The sequence below is a fragment of the Coregonus clupeaformis genome, chromosome 19 (assembly GCF_020615455.1).
Source record: "Coregonus clupeaformis isolate EN_2021a chromosome 19, ASM2061545v1, whole genome shotgun sequence".
Classification (NCBI taxonomy): Eukaryota; Metazoa; Chordata; class Actinopteri; order Salmoniformes; family Salmonidae; genus Coregonus; species Coregonus clupeaformis.
Window position 1 is genome coordinate 50,752,306 of NC_059210.1, and position 23,714 is coordinate 50,776,019.

General features: G+C 42.7%; 1 protein-coding gene across 8 annotated transcripts in view; it reads left to right on the top strand.

The window, feature by feature from the left end:
* Positions 1-6,563: 6,563 nt before the first annotated feature.
* The window catches only part of LOC121532221 (casein kinase I), a 56,810-nt gene continuing 39,659 nt past the window's right edge, over positions 6,564-23,714 (top strand). For all 8 annotated transcript variants that reach the window (XM_041838025.1, XM_041838027.1, XM_041838030.1 and 5 more), the window contains exons 1-2: positions 6,564-6,725; positions 18,239-18,584. In XM_041838025.1, the coding sequence (XP_041693959.1) occupies positions 18,407-18,584 (178 nt within the window). In that variant the 5' untranslated portion in view covers positions 6,564-6,725; positions 18,239-18,406. The remainder of the gene's footprint in view (positions 6,726-18,238; positions 18,585-23,714) is intronic.

The window sequence follows — 23,714 nt, forward strand, 5'->3', positions numbered from 1 at the left end:
TCGACATGTAAGACAGCGTGTTCCAGTTCCCGCCAATATCCAGCAACTTCACTCAGCTTTTGAAGAGGAGTGGGACAACATTCCACAGGCCACAATCAATCAATCAATCAAATTGTATTTATAAAGCCCTTTTTACATCAGCAGATGTCACAAAGTGCTATACAGAAACCCAGCCTAAAACCCCAAACAGCAAGCAATGTAGATGTAGAAGCATGGTGGCTAGGAAAAACTCCCTAGAAAGGCAGAAACCTAGAGAGGAACCAGGCTCTGAGGGGTGGCCAGTCCCCTTCTGGCTGTGCCGGGTGGAGATTATAACAGCACATGGCCATTATGGCCAGATTGTTCTCCAAGATGTTCAAACGTTCATAGATGACCAGCAGGGTCAAATAATAATCACAGTGGTTGTAGAGGTTGCAACCGGTCAGTACATCAGGAGTAAACGTCACTTGGCTTTTCATAGCCGGGCATTTAGAGGTTGAATTAACAGGTGCGTTAGAGAGAGAGAGTTTAAAACAGCAGGTCTGGGACAAGGTAGCACGTCCGGTGAACAGGTCAGGGTACCACAGCAGCAAGAGTGGAAACTGGAGCAGCAGCACGACCAGGTGGTCTGGGGACAGCAAGGCGTCATCAGGTAAGGTAGTCCCGAGGCATGGTCCTAGGGCTCAGGTCCTCTGGGATAGGAGGGAGAGAGGGAGAGAGAGAGAATTAGAGGGAGCATACTTAAATTCACACAGGACACCGGATAAGACAGGAGAATAACACCAGATATAACAGACTGACCCTAGCCCCCCGGCACATAGGCTATTGCATATTATATTATTATATTTATATTATATTAGATACTTGAGGCTGAGACAGCGGGGGTCGGGAGACACTGTGGCCCCGTCAGACGATACCCCCAGACAGGACCAACCAGGCAGGATATAACCCCACCCACTTTGCCAAAGCACAGCCCCCACACCACCAGAGGGATATCAACAGACCACCAACCTACTACCCTGAGACAAGGCTGAGTATAGCCCACGAAGATCTCCTCCACTGCACGAGCCCGAGGGGGCGACAAACTGGAGGAAGATCACGTCAGTGACTCAACCCACTCAAGTGATGCACCCCTCCTAGGGACGGCATGGAAAGCACCAGTAAGCCAGTGACTCATCCCCCGTAATAGGGTCAGAGGCAGAGAATCCCAAAGGAGAGATAGGAACTGGCCAGGCAGAGACAGCAAGGGCGGTTTGTCGCTCCACCTTCGCAACCCTGGGCCAGACTACACTCAATCATAGGACCTACTGAAGAGATGAGTCTTCAGTAAAGACTTAAAGGTCGAGACCGAGTCTGCGTCTCTCACATGGATAGGCAGACCATTCCATAAAAATAGAGCTCTATAGGAGAAAGCCATGCCTCCAGCTGTTGCTTAGAAATTCTAGGGACAATAAGGAGGCCTGCGTCTTGTGACCGTAGCGTACGTGTAGGTATGTACGGCAGGACCAAATCGGAGAGATAGGTAGGAGCAAGCCCATGTAATGCTTTGTAGGTTAGCAGTAAAACCTTGAAATCAGCCCTAGCCTTAACAGGAAGTCAGAGGCTAGCACTGGAGTAATATGATACATTTATTTGGTTCTAGTCAAGATTCTAGTAGTCATGTTTAGCACTAACTGAAGTTTATTTAGTGCTTTATCCGGGTAGCCGGAGAGTAGAGCATTGCAGTAGTCTAATCTAGAAGTGACAAAAGCATGGACTAGCTTTTCTGCATCATTTTTGGACAAAATGTTTCAGATTTTTGCAATGTTACGAATTTGGAAAAAAGCTGTCCTTGAAATATTCTTGATAAGATCGTCAAAAGAGAGATCAGGGTCCTGAGTAATGCCGAGGTCCTTCACAGTTTTTTTTTTGACGACTGTACAACCATCAAGATTAATTGTCAGATCCAACAGAAGATCTCTTTGTTTCTTGGGACCTAGAACTAGCATCTCTGTTTTGACCGAGTTTAAAAGTAAAAAATGTGCCGCCATCCACTTCCTTATGTCTGAAACACATGCTTCCAGGGTAGGCAATTTTGGGGCTTCACCATGTTTCATCGAAATGTAGAGCTGTGTGTCGTCCGCATAGCAATGAAAGTTAACATTGTGTTTCCGAATGACACCACCAAGAGATAATATATATAGTGAAAACAATAGTGGTCCTAAAACGGAACCTTGAGGAACACCGAAACTTACAATTGATTTGTCAGAGGACAAACCATCCACAGAGACAAATTGATATCTTTCCGACAGATAAGATCTAAACCAGGCAAGAACTTGTCCGTGTAGACCAATTAAGGTTTCCAATCTCTCCAAAAGAATGTGGTGATCGATGGTGTCAAAAGCAGCACTAAGGTCTAGGAGCACGAGGACAGATGCAGAGCCTTGGTCTGATGCCATTAAAAGGTAATTTACCATCTTCACGAGTGCTATGATTGGGTCTAAAACCAGACTGAAGCGTTTTGTATACATTTTTTGTCTTCAGGAAGGCAGTGAGTTGCTGCACAACAACTTTTTCTAAAAATGTTGAGAGGAATGGGAGGCTTTATTACTGCCACTTTTAGTGAGTTTGTTACACATCCAGTGGATAGGGAGCCATTTATTATGTTCAACATAGGAGGACCAAGCACAGAAAGTAGCTCTTTCAGTAGTTTAGTTGGAATAGGGTCCAGTATGCAGCTTGAAGGTTTAGAGGCCATGACTATTTTCATGAATGTGTGAAGAGATATAGGATTAAAAAACTTGAGTGTCTCCATTGATCCTAGGTCCTGGCAGTTTTCCGCAGACTCAGTACAGCCTGATCAACTCTATGAGAAGGAGATGTGTTGCGCTGCATGAGGCAAATGGTAGTCACACCAGATCCACGCCACTACTGTTTTTTAATGGTATCTGTGACCAACAGATGCGTATCTGTATTCCCAGTCATGTGAAATCCATAGATTAGGGCCTAACCATTTATTTAAATTCACTGATTTCCTTATATGAACCGTAACTCAGTAAAATCTTGGAAATTGTTGCATGTTGCGTTTAGATTTTTGTTCAGTATAAAAAGACAAGCTTTGGAGCAGCTGAGGCATAATCAAACAGAGGTGGACAGCAAATGGTGCTGAAAGTAATTAATTTCAACAATTGTCTTCATTTTTTTTCGACTTCACTAACATCAAGGTAGGCCTACTTGTTTGACAGACGCAATTATGCTATCCATAGATTTGTCTGGTAAGCCAAATAGTCCAAAACTGTCACCATGCACTCCTTAATTACCTCCATGCCTGGGAAGGGCTTGGTGTGTTTGGTTAAAACCAGGGCTCAAATTGAGTGAGTGTATGCCATACCTTTTGTTAAAGAAAAGGGCAAAAAGGATACCTGTTGTTAGCTTTATATTTTGAAATAAATGAAAAGTATCCAGATAATATAAAGCGTTATAACAATGCTTAACTCTGTGATTCATTATGCTAGAAACAAGCTTTAAAATTCCCACAAAAGACGTGACTCATGCATATGATTCCTCACTATGACATTCTGAAGCTGAGCTGCAGCCTTCAATATTGGAGGAGACAAAAAAATTGACTTTGCTATCCCTATTAATTTAGCTTTTCACTTTCTGAAAAGAGAAGATGTTTAAATCCAGACAGTTTATAGGGAAGCACTTCTGTTGTTGGATTAAACAACGGACGAGTAGCCAGCAGTTGAAGCTTAAATTGTTCTGCCTCAGTCGAACCTCTGACTGGGTGTAAATGTAACTTTTGAAAGTGCCATGCTAAGATTTATAAGGATGTCTAATATTTAATTATTTGCAAACAGCAACCATTTGGTTGCAAACAAGACACTGGTTTGACATTGGAGAAATATGGTAAGAATGCCTATTTCTCTGTCCATTCTTTCCTGAAACTTTTATTTTCATTATCCACCTTTCTTTTGAGACTTTTTCAGAGGGCATTTTCTCTTGATTGCAAGCTGTTTTTCCCCAATCAATGCACAAAGAAATATAAAACTAATTTAATAGAGACATTGGTGATTTTACCAGTGTAATCAATTCGAAAATATTAGGATATGTTATTGACATTGACCTGATTATATAGCCTACTAACCAGATGTGTAAAAAAAGTGTTTAATTTGCCTATGAATTGGGCCACTATTACAGTGGGGAGAACAAGTATTTGATACACTGCAGATTTTGCAGGTTTTCCTACTTACAAAGCATGTAGAGGTCTGTAATTTTTATCATAGGTACACTTCAACTGTGAGAGACGGAATCTAAAACAAAAATCCAGAAAATCACATTGTATGATTTTTAAGTAATTCATTTGCATTTTATTGCATGACATAAGTATTTGATACATCAGAAAAGCAGAACTTAATATTTGGTACAGAAACCATTGTTTGCCATTACAGAGATCATACGTTTCCTGTAGGTCTTGACCAGGTTTGCACACACTGCAGCAGAGATTTTGGCCCACTTCTCCATACAGACCTTCTCCAGATCCTTCAGGTTTCGGGGCTGTCGCTGGGCAATACGGACTTTCAGCTCCCTCCAAAGATTTTCTATTGGGTTCAGGTCTGGAGACTGGCTAGGCCACTCCAGGACCTTGAGATGCTTATTATGGAGCCACTCCTTAGTTGCCCTGGCTGTGTGTTTTGGGTCGTTGTCATGCTGGATACCCAGCCACGACACATCTTCAATGCTTTTACTGAGGGAAGGAGGTTGTTGGCCAAGATCTCGCGATACATGGCCCCATCCATCCTCCCCTCAATACGGTGCAGTCGTCCTGTCCCCTTTGCAGAAAAGCATCCCCAAAGAATGATGTTTCCACCTCCATGCTTCACGGTTGGGATGGTGTTCTTGGGGTTGTACTCATCCTTCTTCTTCCTCCAAACACGGCGAGTGGAGTTTAGACCAAAAAGCTATATTTTTGTCTCATCAGACCACATGACTTTCTCCCATTCCTACTCTGGATCATCCAGATGGTCATTGGCAAACTTCAGACGGGCCTGGACATGCGCTGGCTTGAGCAGGGGGACCTTGCGTGCGCTGCAGGATTTTAATCCATGACGGCGTAGTGTGTTACTAATGGTTTTCTTTAAGACTGTGGTCCCAGCTCTCTTCAGGTCATTGACCAGGTCCTGCCGTGTAGTTCTGGGCTGATCCCTCACCTTCCTCATGATCATTGATGCCCCACGAGGCGAGATCTTGCATGGAGCCCCAGACCGAGGGTGATTGACCGTCATCTTGAACTTCTTTCATTTTCTAATAATTGCGCCAACAGTTGTTGCCTTCTCACCAAGCTGCTTGCCTATTGTCCTGTAGCCCATCCCAGCCTTGTGCACGTCTACAATTTTATCCCTGATGTCCTTACACAGCTCTCTGGTCTTGGCCATTGTGGAGAGGTTGGAGTCTGTTTTTGATTGAGTGTGTGGACAGGTGTCTTTTATACAGGTAATGAGTTCAAACAGGTGCAGTTAATACAGGTAATGAGTGGAGAACAGGAGGGCTTCTTAAAGAAAAACTAACAGGTCTGTGAGAGCCGGAATTCTTACTGGTTTGTAGGTGATCAAATACTTATGTCATGCAATAAAATGCAAATGAATTACTTAAAAATCATACAATGTGATTTTCTGGATTTTTGTTTTAGATTCCGTCTCTCACAGTTGAAGTGTACCTATGATAAAAATTACAGACCTCTACATGCTTTGTAAGTAGGAAAACCTGCGAAATCGGCAGTGTATCAAATACTTGTTCTCCCCACTGTATATTCTGTTCTGCCGACTATTAGCTGAGAAAAAAATTGGCCCAAAGCCAAACCTATAGGGGACCGCTGCTGTACACTAGCCTATTCTTTTTTAGCGAGGGTAGGAGGGGGTGGCCATTTTTTGCCTCGCCTATGAGGCGGCAGAACGTCCAGGGCACATACATTTTTTGGTGCACTTGCGTGGGAGGTCGCATACGGGGAAGAAATTAAATCTACTTCACCCCTGGTTACAACTGGGTTTGAAGCGAAAACCTTCAGGAGGGTAGCTGTCCAGGAACAGGATTGGAGAGCCCTGGGACATTATGAGATTATTATGGATAAAATCATATTTTGTATTTGTCAAATGGCAGTCAAGCATCGATCATCATATCACCAGAATAAGACCTTCGGCATTTATTGGAAAGGAGCATCAAGCTCATACGTGCACTTTCACCACCCTGTGAAGTTCATCCAAATTTACTTAGTCTGTAGCCTAATAAACTACATGGTTTCCCTAATCGTAGTAGGCGGACCACACAACATGTCATCGTGTGACAGACTCCCAAGTTTACTTCGATATGATTGTTATTATAGGCTATCAATAATTGCGCATAAAGGCGTTTCCACCGCCATTTCTCGCATAATTAATTTGACCGATGCAAAAAGATCCCACCATGTCGAACCAACAAATGATTGGTTAGCATTTATAAAATTGTACCAAACCGCCATACAAAAAATCCGCATTTCGGGGGTTTCTTTTCGTAGACAGATTATGGGCGGAGTAAAATCTCTCGCTTCGACTGTTACTCAATGGTTTGGATCAACACTTCCGGAACATTTTCATATCAGTGGAGGCGAACTGAACAGGGTTCTGGGAGGCATAGCTTGACATAACCTTAGCCAAATTGACATCGCGTCCTAGTTTCTGGCGTAATTGTCACTACACAAACGGAAAATAAATGCATCCAGGATCACATTGAAAGTAAGTTTTTATTTCCACAAACCTCGCAAGCTAACATTGACTAATAGCTAATGCTAATCCATTAACGTAAGCTAACCGCTGCATTTTCTGAACGCCGCCGGCTAGGCTAGGTTTAGCTTGGTAGCAGCTAGCTAGCTAACAACTTGCTGGCCTGAACTGAACTGAAGACACTGTCTGGAGAATTAGCTACCTTTAGCCAGCTAGCTAACGAACTACCTAGACAAGAACATTTTGACCACACAAGGAATGCATCTTGGTTTCACTGTTTTGTTTATGTGTGGTGCAGACAGTGCATGGAATTGGGAGTGGTTAGTGTTTGTTGCCAGTCAAGTGCGAGTTTCCGTCATTAGTTAGCTAGCTATCTAGTTTATGGGCTAATAGCTAACATTAGTGATTCGTTTTATTTGATCTAATAAGTAAAACGGGGAGTCGCTAGTTTATCATAAGTAACGTTAGTTAATGTAAGCTAGCTACAGTAACTAGTTAGATCCAGTATCTGGCTCTTTACTCAAAACCTTGTCAGAATCCAAACTAGCCAGGTGTCTGAGTTGAGCATTTCAGCTAAGCAATATTCGTCTTTCCAGCTAACGAATCCAACCCTTCCTGATGTAGCTTGCAACCTACGTTAGCTAACTGGCTATTCTATCTAGATCATATTAACGTTATGGTCATTGATCCTGTCCAGGAAGTTAGGGGTCCAAGCAGTTGAGGCTCGTCATAAAATGTACAATAACTTTTCAATGGCTTGTCCAGGTGGCCTAACCACATCCTCCTCCAAGATGGCAAACTTACCATAGGGGCTTGTCCAGGTGTCCTAGCCATAGTATCCTTCAATATGGAACGTTTATAATAGAGGCTGTCTCGGGAAATAACTTTTCAAGTCAGAATGTTGTAAAAATAATAATCCTAGTTTAATCTGCTCTGCTGGTTCGTTGAGGTGTGGATCCTGTTCGGGTTGGAATTCAAGACAATGTTCACAGGAAAATATTAGGCTATAAAGAGTTGATGATCTATGGAACACAGGACTCCCTTGAAAACAGTGGCTGAATTGTTACTGAGTGGGCTATCCTGGCTAAATAAAATGAAATTATGAAATGAGCCGAAAAAAGTAAGTCCCATCGCCTGCAGTACCTGCGGTGTTTTACAGGGACCACCTGCCAGCAGTCTTTCCCATTTCAACATGTAGAATTGTGGACGGCCGTCGTCAATAGTGTCACACCCTTCAGCGTGCCAATCCAAAAACGAAACTAAAGCTTGGGCAATATGTTCCAATGAGTCTAAAATATGCAGACAATCCAGTCCTACCCGATCAGATCGAATCTCCAGCAGCATAGCTAACTAGCTTGCACTGGAGGTCGATCCGATGGTCCATTCAAAGCATGGAACTTTTTATTTTCTAACAACCTTTAATTGACGATTCTCGACTTGGAAGGCACTGGTGTCTTATAAATGCCTATTTCCAGTTGCAGGTGGATACAAAAAGTGGATTTAATATTTTTCGGAATATTCTCTGGTTATCAGAGTTCCACCAACAACTGGAAACAGACATTTATAAGACACCGGTTGCCTTCCAAATCGAGAATGTAGAAAGTATCGGCAAGTAGGCTAAAGGTTGGTTGAAAATAAATGTACCATGCTTTGAATGTACCATCTAATCTACCTTCAGTACACCGCACGCTAATTAACTATGCTGCTGGAGGTTCGAACTGATCGGCTAATCAGAGACCATCGGTGGCAGTCCTGTATCTTTCTGTAGCTTTGAAGAGATTATTTAACATTGGCAGTTTTTTTACTATTAGCCTAGGCCTGTGGCCAGGTTGTTATATCCAGACAAAATGACTGCTGCCTATATTTAAATTAACTCTTGTGGATTTCCCATAAACTTTCTGCCTGTGTGTTTCCAGGGCATTAAACTCAGCGAGCAGGTGTTCATTTTTTGTTTTTCTTCACTGCATGTTCTTGACTCCATGATAACACAGTGCTGTCCATGTTACATCGGTGTGTAGAGGGGTTTATTGTAGCTGAAATGTTGTTCGAAACGCTCTTTGTAAGCCATAATGCTCTTTAGGCCTAACCTATATTCCAGAGCATACAGTAAGGTTTAAAATGACACCAAAACTTGCACTACAGTGAGGGAAAAAAGTATTTGATCCCATGCTGATTTTTTACATTTACATTTTACATTTACGCTCTTATCCAGAGCGACTTACAAATTGGTGCATTCACCTTATAGCCAGTGGGATAACCACTTTACAATGTTTTTTTTTGGGGGTGTAGAAGGATTACTTTATCCTATCCCAGGTATTCCTTCCGTTTGCCCACTGACGAAGACATGATCAGTCTATAATTCTAATGGTAGGTTTATTTGAACAGTGAGAAACAGAATAACAACAAAAAAATCCAGAAAAATGCATGTCAAAAATGTTATGAATTGATTTTCATTTTAATGAGGGAAATAAGTATTTGACCCCTCTGTAAGACATGATTTAGTACTTGGTGGCAAAACCCTTGTTGGCAATCAGAGGTCAGACGTTTCTTGTAGTTGGCCACCAGGTTTGCACACATCTCAGGAGGGATTTTGTCCCACTCCTCTTTGCAGATCTTCTCCAAGTCATTAAGGTTTCGAGGCTGAAGTTTGGCAACTCGAACCTTCAGCTCCCTCCACAGATTTTCTATGGGATTAAGGTGTGGAGACTGGCTAAGCCACTCCAGGACCTTAATGTGCTTCTTCTTGAGCCACTCCTTTATTGCCTTGGCCGTGTGTTTTGGGTCATTGTCATGCTGGAATACCCATCCACGACCCATTTTCAATGCCCTGGCTGAGGGAAGGAGGTTCTCACCCAAGATTTGACGGTACATGGCCCCGTCCATCGTCCCTTTGATGCAGTGAAGTTGTCCTGTCCCCGTAGCAGAAAAACACCCCCAAAGCATAATGTTTCCACCTCCATGTTTGACGGTGGGGATGGTGTTCTTGGGGTCATAGGCAGCATTCCTCCTCCTCCAAACACGGCGAGTTAAGTTGATGGCAAAGAGCTCGATTTTGGTCTCATCTGACCACAACACTTCATCACCCAGTTCTCCTCTGAATCATTCAGATGTTCATTTGCAAACATCAGACGGGCCTGTATATGGGCTTTCTTGAGCAGGGGGACCTTGCGGGCGCTGCAGGATTTCAGTCCTTCACGGTGTAGTGTGTTACCAATTGTTTTCTTGGTGACTATGGTCCCAGCTGCCTTGAGATCATTGACAAGATCCTCCCGTGTAGTTCTGGGCTGATTCCTCACCATTCTCATGATCATTGCAACTCCACGAGGTGAGATCTTGCATGGAGCCCCAGGCCGAGGGAGATTGACAGTTATTTTGTGTTTCTTCCACTTCCAACTGTTGTCACCTTCTCACCAAGCTGCTTGGCGATGGTCTTGTAGCCCATTCCAGCCTTGTGTAGGTCTACAATCTTGTCCCTGACATCCTTGGAGAGCTCTTTGGCCTTGGCCATGGTGTAGAGTTTGGAATCTGATTGATTGATTGCTTCTGTGGACAGGTGTCTTTTATACAGGTAACAAGATGAGATTCGGAGCACTCCCTTTAAGAGTGTGCTCCTAATCTCAGCTCGTTACCTGTATAAAAGACACCTGGGAGCTAGAAATCTTTCTGATTGAGAGGGGTCAAATACTTATTTCCCTCATTTAAAATGCAAATCAATTTATAACGTTGCGTTTTTCTGGATTTTTTTGTCATTCTGTCTCTCACTGTTCAAATAAACCTACCATTAAAATTATAGACTGATCATGTCTTTGTCAGTGGGCAAACGTACAAAATCAGCAGGGGATCAAATACTTTTTTCCCTCACTGTATACCATCAGATACTGTGTAAAATGAGGCCCGTGAAGGCCCAAATTGAACAGGACATTTCCATCTGTTAAAGGTATGAATTACCTGTTTTTATTTTGTATTTATTCATTTGTCATAGTTTGAGCTGTCCGTTGTGTAACATGTTTGGCAACATAAGAACTTCACTCCATGACTGTGTGACATTGTTTCATTTGATTAAACACCGCTAATGGGAAAGAGAATACACAGTTCGCTATACAAAATAAAGTTATTAGCTATTCAGGCAGAGAGATAATGCATTTCAAACACACACCAAACAATGACCAGTGTTCTAAGCAGTGTAGTGGCTGTGTCACCCCTGTCATTCCACACACTATAGAGTACCACAGTATGATTCAAAATACCCATAAAACCTAGCAGTCAAACAGGGAAATGATTCCAATCGTTTTTCCACCATTCATGTTTCCCATAGGGGATTTTGGAAACACTTAAAATAAGGGCTGTGTTTTGTGTAGGCTTACCCTGGCATGATGTTTTGATAACTGTGTAAATCTATCTTGGACAAGGTGACTTCTATCAATATATTTGCCTGTATTTACCCGCAAAAATATGAAACGCTAATTAGCTGCTAATCTGGCTATCATAAAGGACTACAAATGCCATGATGATCTGGACGAGACTGCCGAATCGAGGCAAAGGTAAGAATTTCTGGATTAACTATCTAATATTAGCTAAATTAAGTAATGAATAAATTGGCTACATCTCATGAAATTGACAATTCTGTAAACTGTCTTGTGCAAGTTTTAAATTGACAATACCTTTTCGCAAAGGTGTCTGCTAGAGATGACGTGCAGGATCTTGCAGGGATTTGTAGTCTTGCATGATGTCTACGTTAATGCCAATGATAATTTTTGAATCTGAGAGTAAATAAGTTGAATACATTGATAAAAGTCACCATGTCCGAGAGAGATTAACATGGTTATGAAAATGTCACGCCAGGGTAAGCCTACACAAAACACAGCCCTTATTTTAAGTGTTTGTAAAATCCCATATGGGAAAAATAAATGTTGATTGGAACCATTTCCCTGTTTGACCTCTAAGTTTTATGGGTATTATGACACCTACACTGTGGGGCTCTATAGTAGGCTTAGCCATGAAGTGGGCGAGGTGCACAGAGCTGGACTTTGCATAACAGGAGCTCTGCAGAGCCGCTACAAAAATGAAGAGAGGAGGAGGGAGCGTTCCACGAGTTCTGAAGTGGGAATATGTGAGGGTGGTGTGACTGAGTCACCACAGGCGAGAGACACACACACATTCTCTATTGAAACACCAGCCTTTATTGTCCAAGGCATGTAAAAGACCTGCCCCTGTACCTTTTTGATTAGTCCTGCCTTGAGAAATCATTGGGCTGTAACTGGATTGAAGTGTATAATCCCCCCCATCCCCAATCCACAGCCTTGTCACTCCAAAGAACTAGTAAGGCATCAGTGAACCTGAAAAATAGCAATGAAATCCTAGAATGTCTAGAATTAGTGCACACGGAACATGACCACTCTGAAAACAATGCTTAAAGAAATAGGCCAGTCGAACATGCTATAGGTCTACATTTTTTATTCCTGATAATTTCCTCTAGTATTAGACTGTGTTTCTGGCACTGCCTTTTTGCTAAAGTTTTCCTCCACATTACCGGCATTTCTTGTAGTGTAAATGGCCTGAATGGTCTTAAGTGTAGTAAACTGGAAGGAGAGGAGATATAATTGCATCTTGTTCATCTCATGTGTTTAACGGTATGAATCCGCCACCCCTCCCCCAGTTGACTGGTCAATCCCAACTCAAACTTTTACAGGTTTCAATTATTGATGAATTCCCTCTATGCCGAGTGCCTTTGTGTCTGATATTACGTCCATTCTCTGTGACCCCAGGTCTGATTGGATGCTGCAAGTCAAGGGTTATTTGCACTGGTTTGATCGATGTGCCTGGCTAACTCGTTTCCATCAATACTCTTCATGGACAATGGAGGGAAAATGCTTTGCTGGGCGGTCACTGTCAGATGCAATCCGAGCACGCGGATTGGTTTAGCTTGAGAAGGGTCTCTAAGCCAGCCTTGTAACAAACTATGGCCCTAGTGAAACAGTCAAAGGTTTGTAGGTCTTGCATCTAGGGTGCAGGAAGCACAGAAAACTATCTGTCTTTTGATAGCCATCTCACAGCGTCTGCTTTTTTCCTCTCGATCACTTCTCCTCTGCGAATAGAAACTCTTTGATTCAAGCGCAGGATATCTCTCATAGGAAGCCGGCCTAATTTGTGACATCCCATGCCACTCAGCTGAATAACAAAACCATATTGTGGAGTACATTGACAGATCCCTATACTCCAGCACCAAGGCCCTCTCCTGCCATTGTCAGAGGGAAATGGAGCAGACAATTGTGGGAAATGAAGGGGGATCTGAAGACATTGACTTTCTTCCATTACTTTCTTTCATGAATTATTAACCAAGTGCTTAATGTTTTCTGCAGGTTGGTGAGACCTGTCCTGCTATGTTTCATTTGGGTCTAGTTGTGGCAAACAACATATACAGTGGGGGAAAAAAGTATTTAGTCAGCCACCAATTGTGCAAGTTCTCCCACTTAAAAAGATGAGAGAGGCCTGTAATTTTCATCATAGGTACACGTCAACTATGACAGACAAATGAAAATGAGAAAAAAAAATCCAGAAAATCACATTGTAGGATTTTTAATGAATTTATTTGCAAATTATGGTGGAAAATAAGTATTTGGTCAATAACAAACGTTTCTCAATACTTTGTTATATACCCTTTGTTGGCAATGACACAGGTCAAACGTTTTCTGTAAGTCTTCACACTCTGTTGCTGGTATTTTGGCCCATTCCTCCATGCAGATCTCCTCTAGAGCAGTGATGTTTTGGGGCTGTCGCTGGGCAACACAGACTTTCAACTCCCTCCAAAGACTTTCTATGGGGTTGAGATCTGGAGACTGGCTAGGCCACTCCAGGACCTTGAAATGCTTCTTACGAAGCCACTCCTTCGTTGCCTGGGTGGTGTGTTTGGGATCATTGTCATGCTGAAAGACCCAGCCACGTTTCATCTTCAATGCCCTTGCTGATGGAAGGAGGTTTTCACTCAAAATCTCACGATACATGGCCCCATTCATTCTTTCCTTTACACGGATCAGTCGTCCTGGTCCCTTTGCAGAAAAACAGCCCCAAAGCATGATGTTTCCACCCCCATGCTTCACAGTAGGTATGTGTTCTTTGGATGCAACTCAGCATTCTTTGTCCTCCAAACACGACGAGTTGAGTTTTTACCAAAAAGTTATATTTTGGTTTCATCTGACCATATGACATTCTCCCCAATCCTCTTCTGGATCATCCAAATGCACTCTAGCAAACTTCAGACGGGCCTGGACATGTACTGGCTTAAGCAGGGGGACACGTCTGGCACTGCAGGATTTGAGTCCCTGGCGGCGTAGTGTGTTACTGATGGTAGGCTTTGTTACTTTGGTCCCAGCTCTCTGCAGGTAATTCACTAGGTCCCCCCGTGTGGTTCTGGGATTTTTGCTCACCGTTCTTGTGATCATTTTGACCCCACGGGGTGAGATCTTGCGTGGAGCCCCAGATGGAGGGAGATTATCAGTGGTCTTGTATGTCTTCCATTTCCTAATAATTGCTCCCACAGTTGATTTCTTCAAACCAAGCTGCTTACCTATTGCAGATTCAGTCTTCCCAGCCTGGTGCAGGTCTACAATTTTGTTTCTGGTGTCCTTTGACAGCTCTTTGGTCTTGGCCATAGTGGAGTTTGGAGTGTGACTGTTTGAGGTTGTGGACAGGTGTCTTTTATACTGATAACAAGTTCAAACAGGTGCCATTAATACAGGTAACGAGTGGAGGACAGAGGAGCCTCTTAAAGAAGAAGTTACAGGTCTGTGAGAGCCAGAAATCTTGCTTGTTTGTAGGTGACCAAATACTTATTTTCCACCATAATTTGCAAATAAATTCATTAAAAATCCTACAATGTGATTTTCTGGAATTCAATTTGTCTGTCATAGTTGACGTGTACCTATGATGAAAATTACAGGCCTCTCTCATCTTTTTAAGTGGGAGAACTTGCACAATTGGTGGCTGACTAAATACTTTTTTCCCCCACTGTACCATCATGATTACTGAGGCTAGGTCAATTCCCCAAAATGTGTGATGTAGGCTAATTCATTAATGTATGGGAAATAATTTATTAACCTAGTATGTAGGCCTATCCACTATAATGGCTGTAGACAATAACCTAAACTCTCACTGTAGGTAGTACAGTATATAGGTAGCCTACATAGGCCTATTAGTTACAAATATGCTTTATTTTCTAAAAGGTCACATTTGAATAATGTTTCAGTGACTATCTTCATGGCAGTAATACCCTCCACATTAGTGCCAAGGTCCTGTAAGTTTGCCTCCACAGACCAAAAAAACACAGGGTCTGTGTCACTTTGACAAGGTCACTAGTGGATATATTTAGAACACAGTTCCTGGTTTGTAGTTGTAGCTTGTGTTGTCAAGGTGCACGATCTACAGTTGAATGTTAAGGCTAATGTTGACAGCATAATTAATAGGATTCCTTTAATATGTGCAGTTTGAAACTTTGCACTTATCTCTGGACAAACAAGACTTAAATGGAAAACGAATAGGAACAGGAAACACAAAAATGTCAAGGCCCTGATTCGTAACAAATGTGAGGTTTTCAGCTTAAAAATATTTACACTCTTCAGATGTGCACCTTTTGGCTGTGTTGTAATTGGCAATGACCACTGTTCTTAATCGTGTTGCTGTTGCACAGTACCTCACCTCCCTGTCACTTATGGCCAGTGTGTTACTGACATACCAATTTCACTGCTGCTAAATCAGTTTAGGTTTAATCATTGAATTTCTAAGGGAGAATCCCCAGGGACAGGTAGCTATTCATAAGGCCTGCTCTGCTGCGTTTGTGGTTCCCTGTGTTGCCATACACCAACAGAGTCCCAAGCCACAGCCTTTGCATTGAATAGGGAGGTTAAGGGGACTGGCGACTAATGCTGCCACATCTCTCTCATTCCTCTTCGTGACCTTGGCAGGTGGACTTTGAAAATTCTCTCGCCTATCTGCACTGCCTCTGTACTTCTGAGGTGGAATAAGATCAATTAAGCAAATACTAGCTTGGAGGTTGTTCCCGTAATAGCCACTACCAGCAATCTCCTGGGGGGGGGGCTGATAAAGTAGCCCCTGCTTGTAATCTGAGATTTATGGGACGTCATATCGCGTCTTTTCTGCAGAGACTGTTTGTGTTTGGGTGGCCTGATTTTGAATTTGGTGATATTTGTCTTGCGAATTACACCATTCATCTTGAGATGGCAGTCAAACCTGTTGTGAAGACAGTTGAGACTGGGAGTCATGAAATATTTATGGAGCAACTGCTTGAAATGAGGAAAAATGACATTTTAAAATATTATATCACAGATTTGCTAAATAAAGTGTTCGACTTTTGTGTGTGCAGAAAACATAGGATAATAATATGCAAACGTAGCCCTAGGATGGGGCTAAGTGTTAGGCCTATGTGAATAACTTGTGAATAGTGCAGAATGGCACACACATCTGAACTGTCCAGCAGGTTTGTCAAACTGGGGATTATCATGGGGTTCTGGGAATTTTTTTTCTGAAAGTATAAATGAAGGACTCCCCGGTAAATATAAATAATATAGTCGAAGTGGTCAGAATATACACTACTGGTCAAAAGTTTTAGAACACCTACTCGTTCAAAGGTTTTTCTTAATTTTTTACTATTTTCTACATTGTAGAATAGAATAATAGTGAAGACATCAAAACTATGAAAAACACATGGAATCATGTAGTAACCAAAAAAGTGTTAAACAAATCAGAATATATTTTATATTTGAGATTCTTCAAAGTAGCCACCCTTTGCCTTGATGACAGCTTTGCACACGCTTGGCATTCTCTCAACTAGCTTCATGAGGTAGTCACCTGGAATGCATTTCAATTAACAGGTGTGCCTTGTTAAAAGTTCATTTGTGGAATTTCTTTCCTTCTTAATGCGTTTGAGCCAATCAGTTGTGTTGTGACAAGGTAGGGGTGGTATACAGAAGATAGCCCTATGTGGTAAAAGACCAAGTCCATATTATGGCAAGAACAGCTCAAATAAGCAAAAAGAAACAACAGTCCATCATTACTTTAAGACATGAAGGTCAGTCAATATGGAACATTTCAAGAACTTGTCTTCAAGTGCAGTCGCAAAAACCATGAAGCGCTATGATGGAACTGGCTCTCATGAAGACCCAGAGTTACCTCTGCTGCAGAGGATACGTTCATTAGAGTTACCAGCCTCAGAAATTGCAGCCCAAATAAATGCTTCACAGAGTTCAAGTAACACACACATCTCAACATCAATTGTTCAGAGGAGACTGTGTGAATCAGGCCTTCATGGTCAAATTGCTACAAAGAAACCATTACTAAAGGACTCCAATAAGAAGAAGAGACTTGCTTGGGCCAAGAGACACGAGCAATGGACATTTGACCGGTGGAAATTTGTCCTTTGGTCTGGAGTCCAAATTGGCGATTTTTGGTTCCAACCGCCGTGTCTTTGTGAGACGCGGTGTGGGTGAACGGATGATCTCCGCATGTGTATTTCCCACCGTAAAGCATTGAGGAGGTGGTGTTATGGTGTGGGGGTGCTTCGCTGGTGACACTGTCTGTGATTTTATTTAGAATTCAATGCACACTTAACCAGCATGGCTACCACAGCATTCTGCAGCAATACGCCATCCCATCTGGTTTGGGCTTAGTTGGACTATCATTTGTTTTTCAACAGGACAATTACCCAACACACCTCCAGGCTGTGTAAGGGCTATTTGACCAAGAAGGAGCGTGATGGAGTGCTGCATCAGATGACCTGGCCTCCACAATCCCCCGACCTCAACCAAATTGAGATGGTTTGGAATGAGTCAGACCGCAGAGTGAAGGAAAAGCAGCCAACAAGTGCTCCGCGTATGTGGGAACTCCTTCAAGACTGTTGGAAAAGCATTCCAGGTGACGCTGGTTGAGAGAATGCCAAGAGTGTGCAAAACTGTCATAAAGGGTGGCTATTTGAAGAATCTCAAATATTACATTACATTACATTTTGATTTGTTTAACTCTTTTTTTTTTTTGGTTACTACATGATTCCATATGTGTTATTTCATAGTTTTGATGTCTTCACTATTATTCTACAATGTAGAAAATAGTTAAAATAAAGAAAAACCCTTGAATGAGTAGGTGTTCTAAAACTTTTGACCGGTTGTGTGTGTGTGTGTGTGTGTGTGTGTGTGTGTGTGTGTGTGTGTGTGTGTGTGTGTGTGTGTGTGTGTGTGTGTGTGTGTGTGTGTGTGTGTGTGTGTGTGTGTGTGTGTGTGTGTGTGTGTGTGTGTGTGTGTGTGTGTGTGTGTGTGTGTGTGTGTGTGTGTGTGTGTGTGTGTGTGTGTGTGTGTGTGTGTGTGTGTGTGTGTGTGTATATATATTATATTTTTTTGTAGAGTTATTTTATCCTGCAGTGGGGTTGTCATGGGTTCTCAATACCTAGTCACTGCATGGCTCATCTCAGCAGGACACTTAAATTAGACTATTTCTGACATTTCCTTTCCCCTCGTTTCCAGGATACCTGTGAAAGCTCTCGCTTCCCACCCCAATGTCAAGGTCACAGTGACAGGGGCGGGCAGAGGCAGAGCCCGGTGCCCCGGCTCCTTTGCCCAGCTGCAAAGCAGCCCCTGTCAGGTAGCACACCCTCCCATTCCCTCTCCGGTCCTCTGGGGGCACCTTGAGCCATGGAGCACCCAGGGGAGAAAGAGGGTGAGCGACCGGCGCGCAGCAGCAAGGCGGGTCAGGGGCGCAGCGGGCACTCGCGCCCCTCGGGATCAGGCTCCTCCGGAGTGCTCATGGTGGGGCCCAACTTCCGTGTGGGCAAGAAGATCGGCTGTGGTAACTTTGGAGAGCTGAAGCTAGGTAAGAACAGCCTCACCCTGTAAATAATACGCTTGTTTTTTTGTTGTTGGGTGTTTGGAAATGACGATACAGTATATACTGTATGTATGAACATTAGTTTAAAACTGAAAATATTGGGCCTCAACTATGTTCTACTCCTCTTGGAAATATAAAACCTTGTTCATTGATATATTCCTAATGACAGTGCCCTCTTTTCACCCTCACTATCAAATTGTACATGGGGCTTAACTGTGTACACTTTGTTAAACACACTGTTAATCTTGTCATATCTCAACTTGATGAATAAAGTTGGATGCAATGACTGCATCATAAAGAGTTCAGACCCCAGCTACTCTGCAAAGGCTGTAGACACCTGAATTGACACCCAGATTACATTGGCGGCAAATATGTATTTCATTTTCATTATGGATAATAACTTTGAGAGCTGAATGTCTATCCCCCTGCACCTCCTTCTAAGATATCTGGATTGTCTAATGACTATCTACTCCAGGCAGGATAGTGAGGCGCATGAAGCCATATGAAATGACTGAGCTATAGCCAGAAAGCTAATGCTTTACTGTTTGTACTGAAATGGCTCAGTTCTGAAACTGGTTGAGAGACTAAGATTCTCCTCCCCTCTGCTCTGCTGCCGCCCACGTGGAAAATAGTCCGGGAGGGGGTGGGTGAGAGAATGGATTTTCTTTGGTATGCTCCATGCATGCACTGCTGAAGTTCTCTGAGGCCTATTGTTTGCCTTTGGCATTGTCACTCAGCATGAGTGTGGCTGGGTTCCATAGGCTCATCTACTAACTTATGAGGGATTTAAGAATGTCCTTAATTGTCCTGACATTTTAAAAGCTGGACTGCTAGTGATAGAAGTTGAGAGGAGGTAAGCCTACAGGGTGCAAGACATCTTAACATCTTATGTGAATACTGAATGACTTAGGAGGGTTGTTATTCAGTCCTGTGTTCTCTTCTGACTAGATTGAATCAAATGTTACTTTGTTATAGAGCTGGGTGATATAGACATATATCCATATCGTGCTAAATTGCCTGAATTGATGTGATAACGTTAAATAGAACGGTACGTTTTATAACATTAATGTGCACCAGTTATTATTTGTTATGATCCTTTAAACTACTACTAAACTCAGCAAAAAAAAGAAACTTCCCTTTTTCAGGACACTGTCTTTCAAAGATAATTAGTAAAAATCCAAATAACTTCACAGATCTTAATTGTAAAGGGTTTAAACACTGTTTCCCATGCTTGTTCAATGAACCATAAACAATTAATGAACATGCACCTGTGGAGCGGTCGTTAAAACACTAACAGCTTACAGGCGGTAGGCAATTAAGGTCACAGTTATGAAAACTTAGGACACTAAAGAGGCCTTTCTACTGACTCTGAAAAACACCAAAAGAAAGATGCCCAGGGTCCCTGCTCATCTGCGTGAACGTGCCTTACGCATGCTGCAAGGAGGCATGAGGACTGCAGATGTGGCCAGGGCAATACATTGCAATGTCCGTACTGTGAGACGCCTAAGACAGCGCTACAGGGAGACAGGACGGACAGCTGATCGTCCTCGCAGTGGCAGACCACGTGTAACAACACCTGCACAGGATCGGTATATCCGAACATCACACCTGCGGGACAGGTACAGGATGGCAACAACAACTGCCCGAGTTACACCAGGAACGCACAATCCCTCCTTCAGTGCTCAGACTGTCCGCAATAGGCTGAGAGAGGCTGGACTGAGGGCTTGTAGGCCTGTTGTAAGGCAGGTCCTCACCAGACATCACCGGCAACAACGTCGCCAATGGGCACAAACCCACCGTCGCTGGACCAGACAGGACTGGCAAAAAGTGCTCTTCACTGACGAGTCACGGTTTTGTCTCACCAGGGGTAATGGTCGGATTCGCGTTTAACGTAGAAGGAATGAGCGTTACACCGAGGCCTGTACTCTGGAGTGGGATCAATTTTGGAGGTGGAGGGTCCGTCATGGTCTGGGGCGGTGTGTCACAGTATCATCGGACTGAGCTTGTTGTCATTGCAGGCAATCTCAACGCTGTGCGTTACAGGGAAGACATCCTCCTCCCTCATGTGGTACCCTTCCTGCAGGCTCATCCTGACAAGACCCTCCAGCATAACAATGCCACCAGCCATACTGCTCGTTCTGTGCTGCCATGGCCAGCGACAAGCCCGGATCTCAATCCCATTGAGCACGTCTGGGACCTGTTGGATCGGAGGGTGAGGGCTAGGGCCATTCCCCCCAGAAATGTCTGGGATCTTGCAGGTGCCTTGGTGGGAGAGTGGGGTAACATCTCACAGCAAGAACTGGCAAATCTGGTTCAGTCCATGAGGAGGAGATGCACTGCAGTACTTAATGCAGCTGTTAGCCACACCAGATACTGACTGTTACTTTAGATTTTGACCCCCCCCTTTGTTCAGGGACACATTATTCAATTTCTGTTAGTCACATGTCTGTGGAACTTGTTCAGTTTATGTCTCAGTTGTTGAATCTTGTTATGTTCATACAAATATTTACACATGTTAAGATTGCTGAAAATAAACGCAGTTGACAGTGAGAGGACGTTTCTTTTTTTGCTGAGTTTAGTAGTTTGATGGTTGTAGCAATCAATTGTCCCATTTAACAATCACCCTTATTAGAAAACTCATTTCAAACTTTGCATTTCTCTAGTATAGGCTACTTATGAACGATATCAGCAAAATTCCTGCGATAAGTGATCAGTATGGTCGGTGTCGATATACATTTTTGGTTTATCGTCCTAACTTTGTTTTGTTAATCAAGGGACCTCATGACAAATCGTTGTAATTTCAACATTGCACAATCTCAATGGTCAAACGTAGAGGATTGTATTTGTTATAAATAGAACATGTCAGAAGGTGTCTTCATTGAGTCTGTGCTAACCAGAAAATAAGCCTCCATGATGTTGACACTAAACCTTGTGCCCACTTTGACATTTTAAGTCTGGAATCTCAAGACATTGATGGTCCATTTCAAAAGGCATAATCGTTTCACTCTATGTAGTATTTTAAGTACAGTACTTGAATTCTACAATGAACCATATTCTCCCACTGCCCTACGTATTCCCCCACACTTATACAAACAACATTGCACTGCTCTGCGCAGGATCATTGCATCAAAACACCAGCCTTGTTCTCACTTTCCTACCTATTGTCACACTGTTGGCGTCAGCACTTTCATTCTCAGCTTGCCCCGCAAAGGTGCTGAATTTCACATGCCTGCTAGGGGATTTATGCCGCACTTCACTTCTCTCAGATGACACCTTTTGTATTGCGATATCACTTATAGCAGGGGTCGGCAACAGGCGGCCCGGGGGATTTTTTCGGGGGTCCACCCCAAAGTAAAAATTATAATTTAATAATAGGAGGGATTTTTTTGTTTTTACTCAAAATACAAAAATCACCAGGAATTTATCTAAAAATGAGTTTCATTTAGGAAATCTGTTCACCAAGTATTCCCACAAATAAAAGAGACATACAGTGCCTTCAGAAAGTATGCACCCGTTGACTTTTTCTACATTTTGTTGTTACAGCCTGAATTAAAAATGGATTACATTGAGATGTTTTGTCACTGGCCTACACACAATACCCCATAATGTCAGTGGAATTATGTTTTATTTTTATTAACAATGAAGACCTTAAATGTCTTGTCAAGTATTCAACCCCTTTGTTATGGCAAGCCTAAATAAGTTCAGGAGTAAACATTTGCTTAACAATTCACATAAATTGCATGGACTCACTCTGTTTGCAACAATAGGGTTGAACATGGTTTTCATCTCTGTACCCCACACATACAATTATCTGTAAGGTCCCTCAGTCGAGCAGTACATTTCAAACACAGATTCAACTACAAAGACCAGGGAGGTTTTCCAGTGCCTCGCAAAGAAGGGCACCTATTGGTAGATGGGTAAAAAAAAAAAAGCAGACTTTGAAAATATCCCTTTAAGCATGGTGAAGTTATTAATTACACTTTGGATGGTGAATCAATACACCCAGTCACTACAAATATACAGGCGTCCTTCCTAACTCAGTTGCTGGAGAGGAAGGAAACCGCTCAGGGATTTTCCAATGAGGCCAATGGTGACTTTTAAACAGAGTTTAATGGCTGTGATGGGAGAACTGAGGATGGCTCAACAACATTGTAGTTACTCCACAATACTAACCTAATTGACAGTGAAAAGAAAGAAGCCTGTACAGAATAACTATTATAAAACATGCATCCTGTTTGCAATAAGGCAGTCAAGTAAAACTGCAAAGAAATGTGCCAAAGAAATGAACTTGAATACAAAGTGTCTTGAATAAAAAGTGTTATCTTTGGGGCAAATCCAATACAACACATTACGGAGTACCACACCCCATATTTTCAAGCATAGTGGTGGCTGCATCATGTTATGGGAATGCTTGTAATCATTAAGGACTGGGGAGTTTTTCAGGATAAAAAAGAAATGGAATGGAGTTAAGCACAGGCAAAATCCTAGAAGAACCTGGTTCAGTCTGCTTTCCACCAGACACTGGGAGATGAATTCACCTTTCGGCAGGACTGAAGCTGAAGAATTTTGAAAAGAATAATGGGCAAATGTTGCACAGTCCAGGTGTCCAAAGCTCTTAGAGACTAACCCAGAAAGACTTACAGCTGTATTCGCTGCCAAAGGTGCTTCTACAATTATTGACTCGGGTGTGAATACTTATGTAAATTTACATTTACATTTACATTTACGTCATTTAGCAGACGCTCTTATCCAGAGCGACTTACAAATTGGTGCATTCACCCTATAGCTAGTGGGATAACCACTTTACAAATTTTTTATAATTTTTATTTTATTTATTTATTTATTATTATTTTTTTTGGGGGGGGTAGAAGGATTACTTTATCCTATCCCAGGTATTCCTTAAAGAGGTGGGGTTTCAAATGTCTCCGGAAGGTGGTGAGTGACTCCGCTGTCCTGGCGTCGTGAGGGAGCTTGTTCCACCATTGGGGTGCCAGAGCAGCGAACAGTTTTGACTGGGCTGAGCGGGAACTATGCTTCCGCAGAGGAAGGGGAGCCAGCAGGCCAGAGGTGGATGAACGCAATGCCCTCGTCTGGGTGTAGGGACTGATCAGAGCC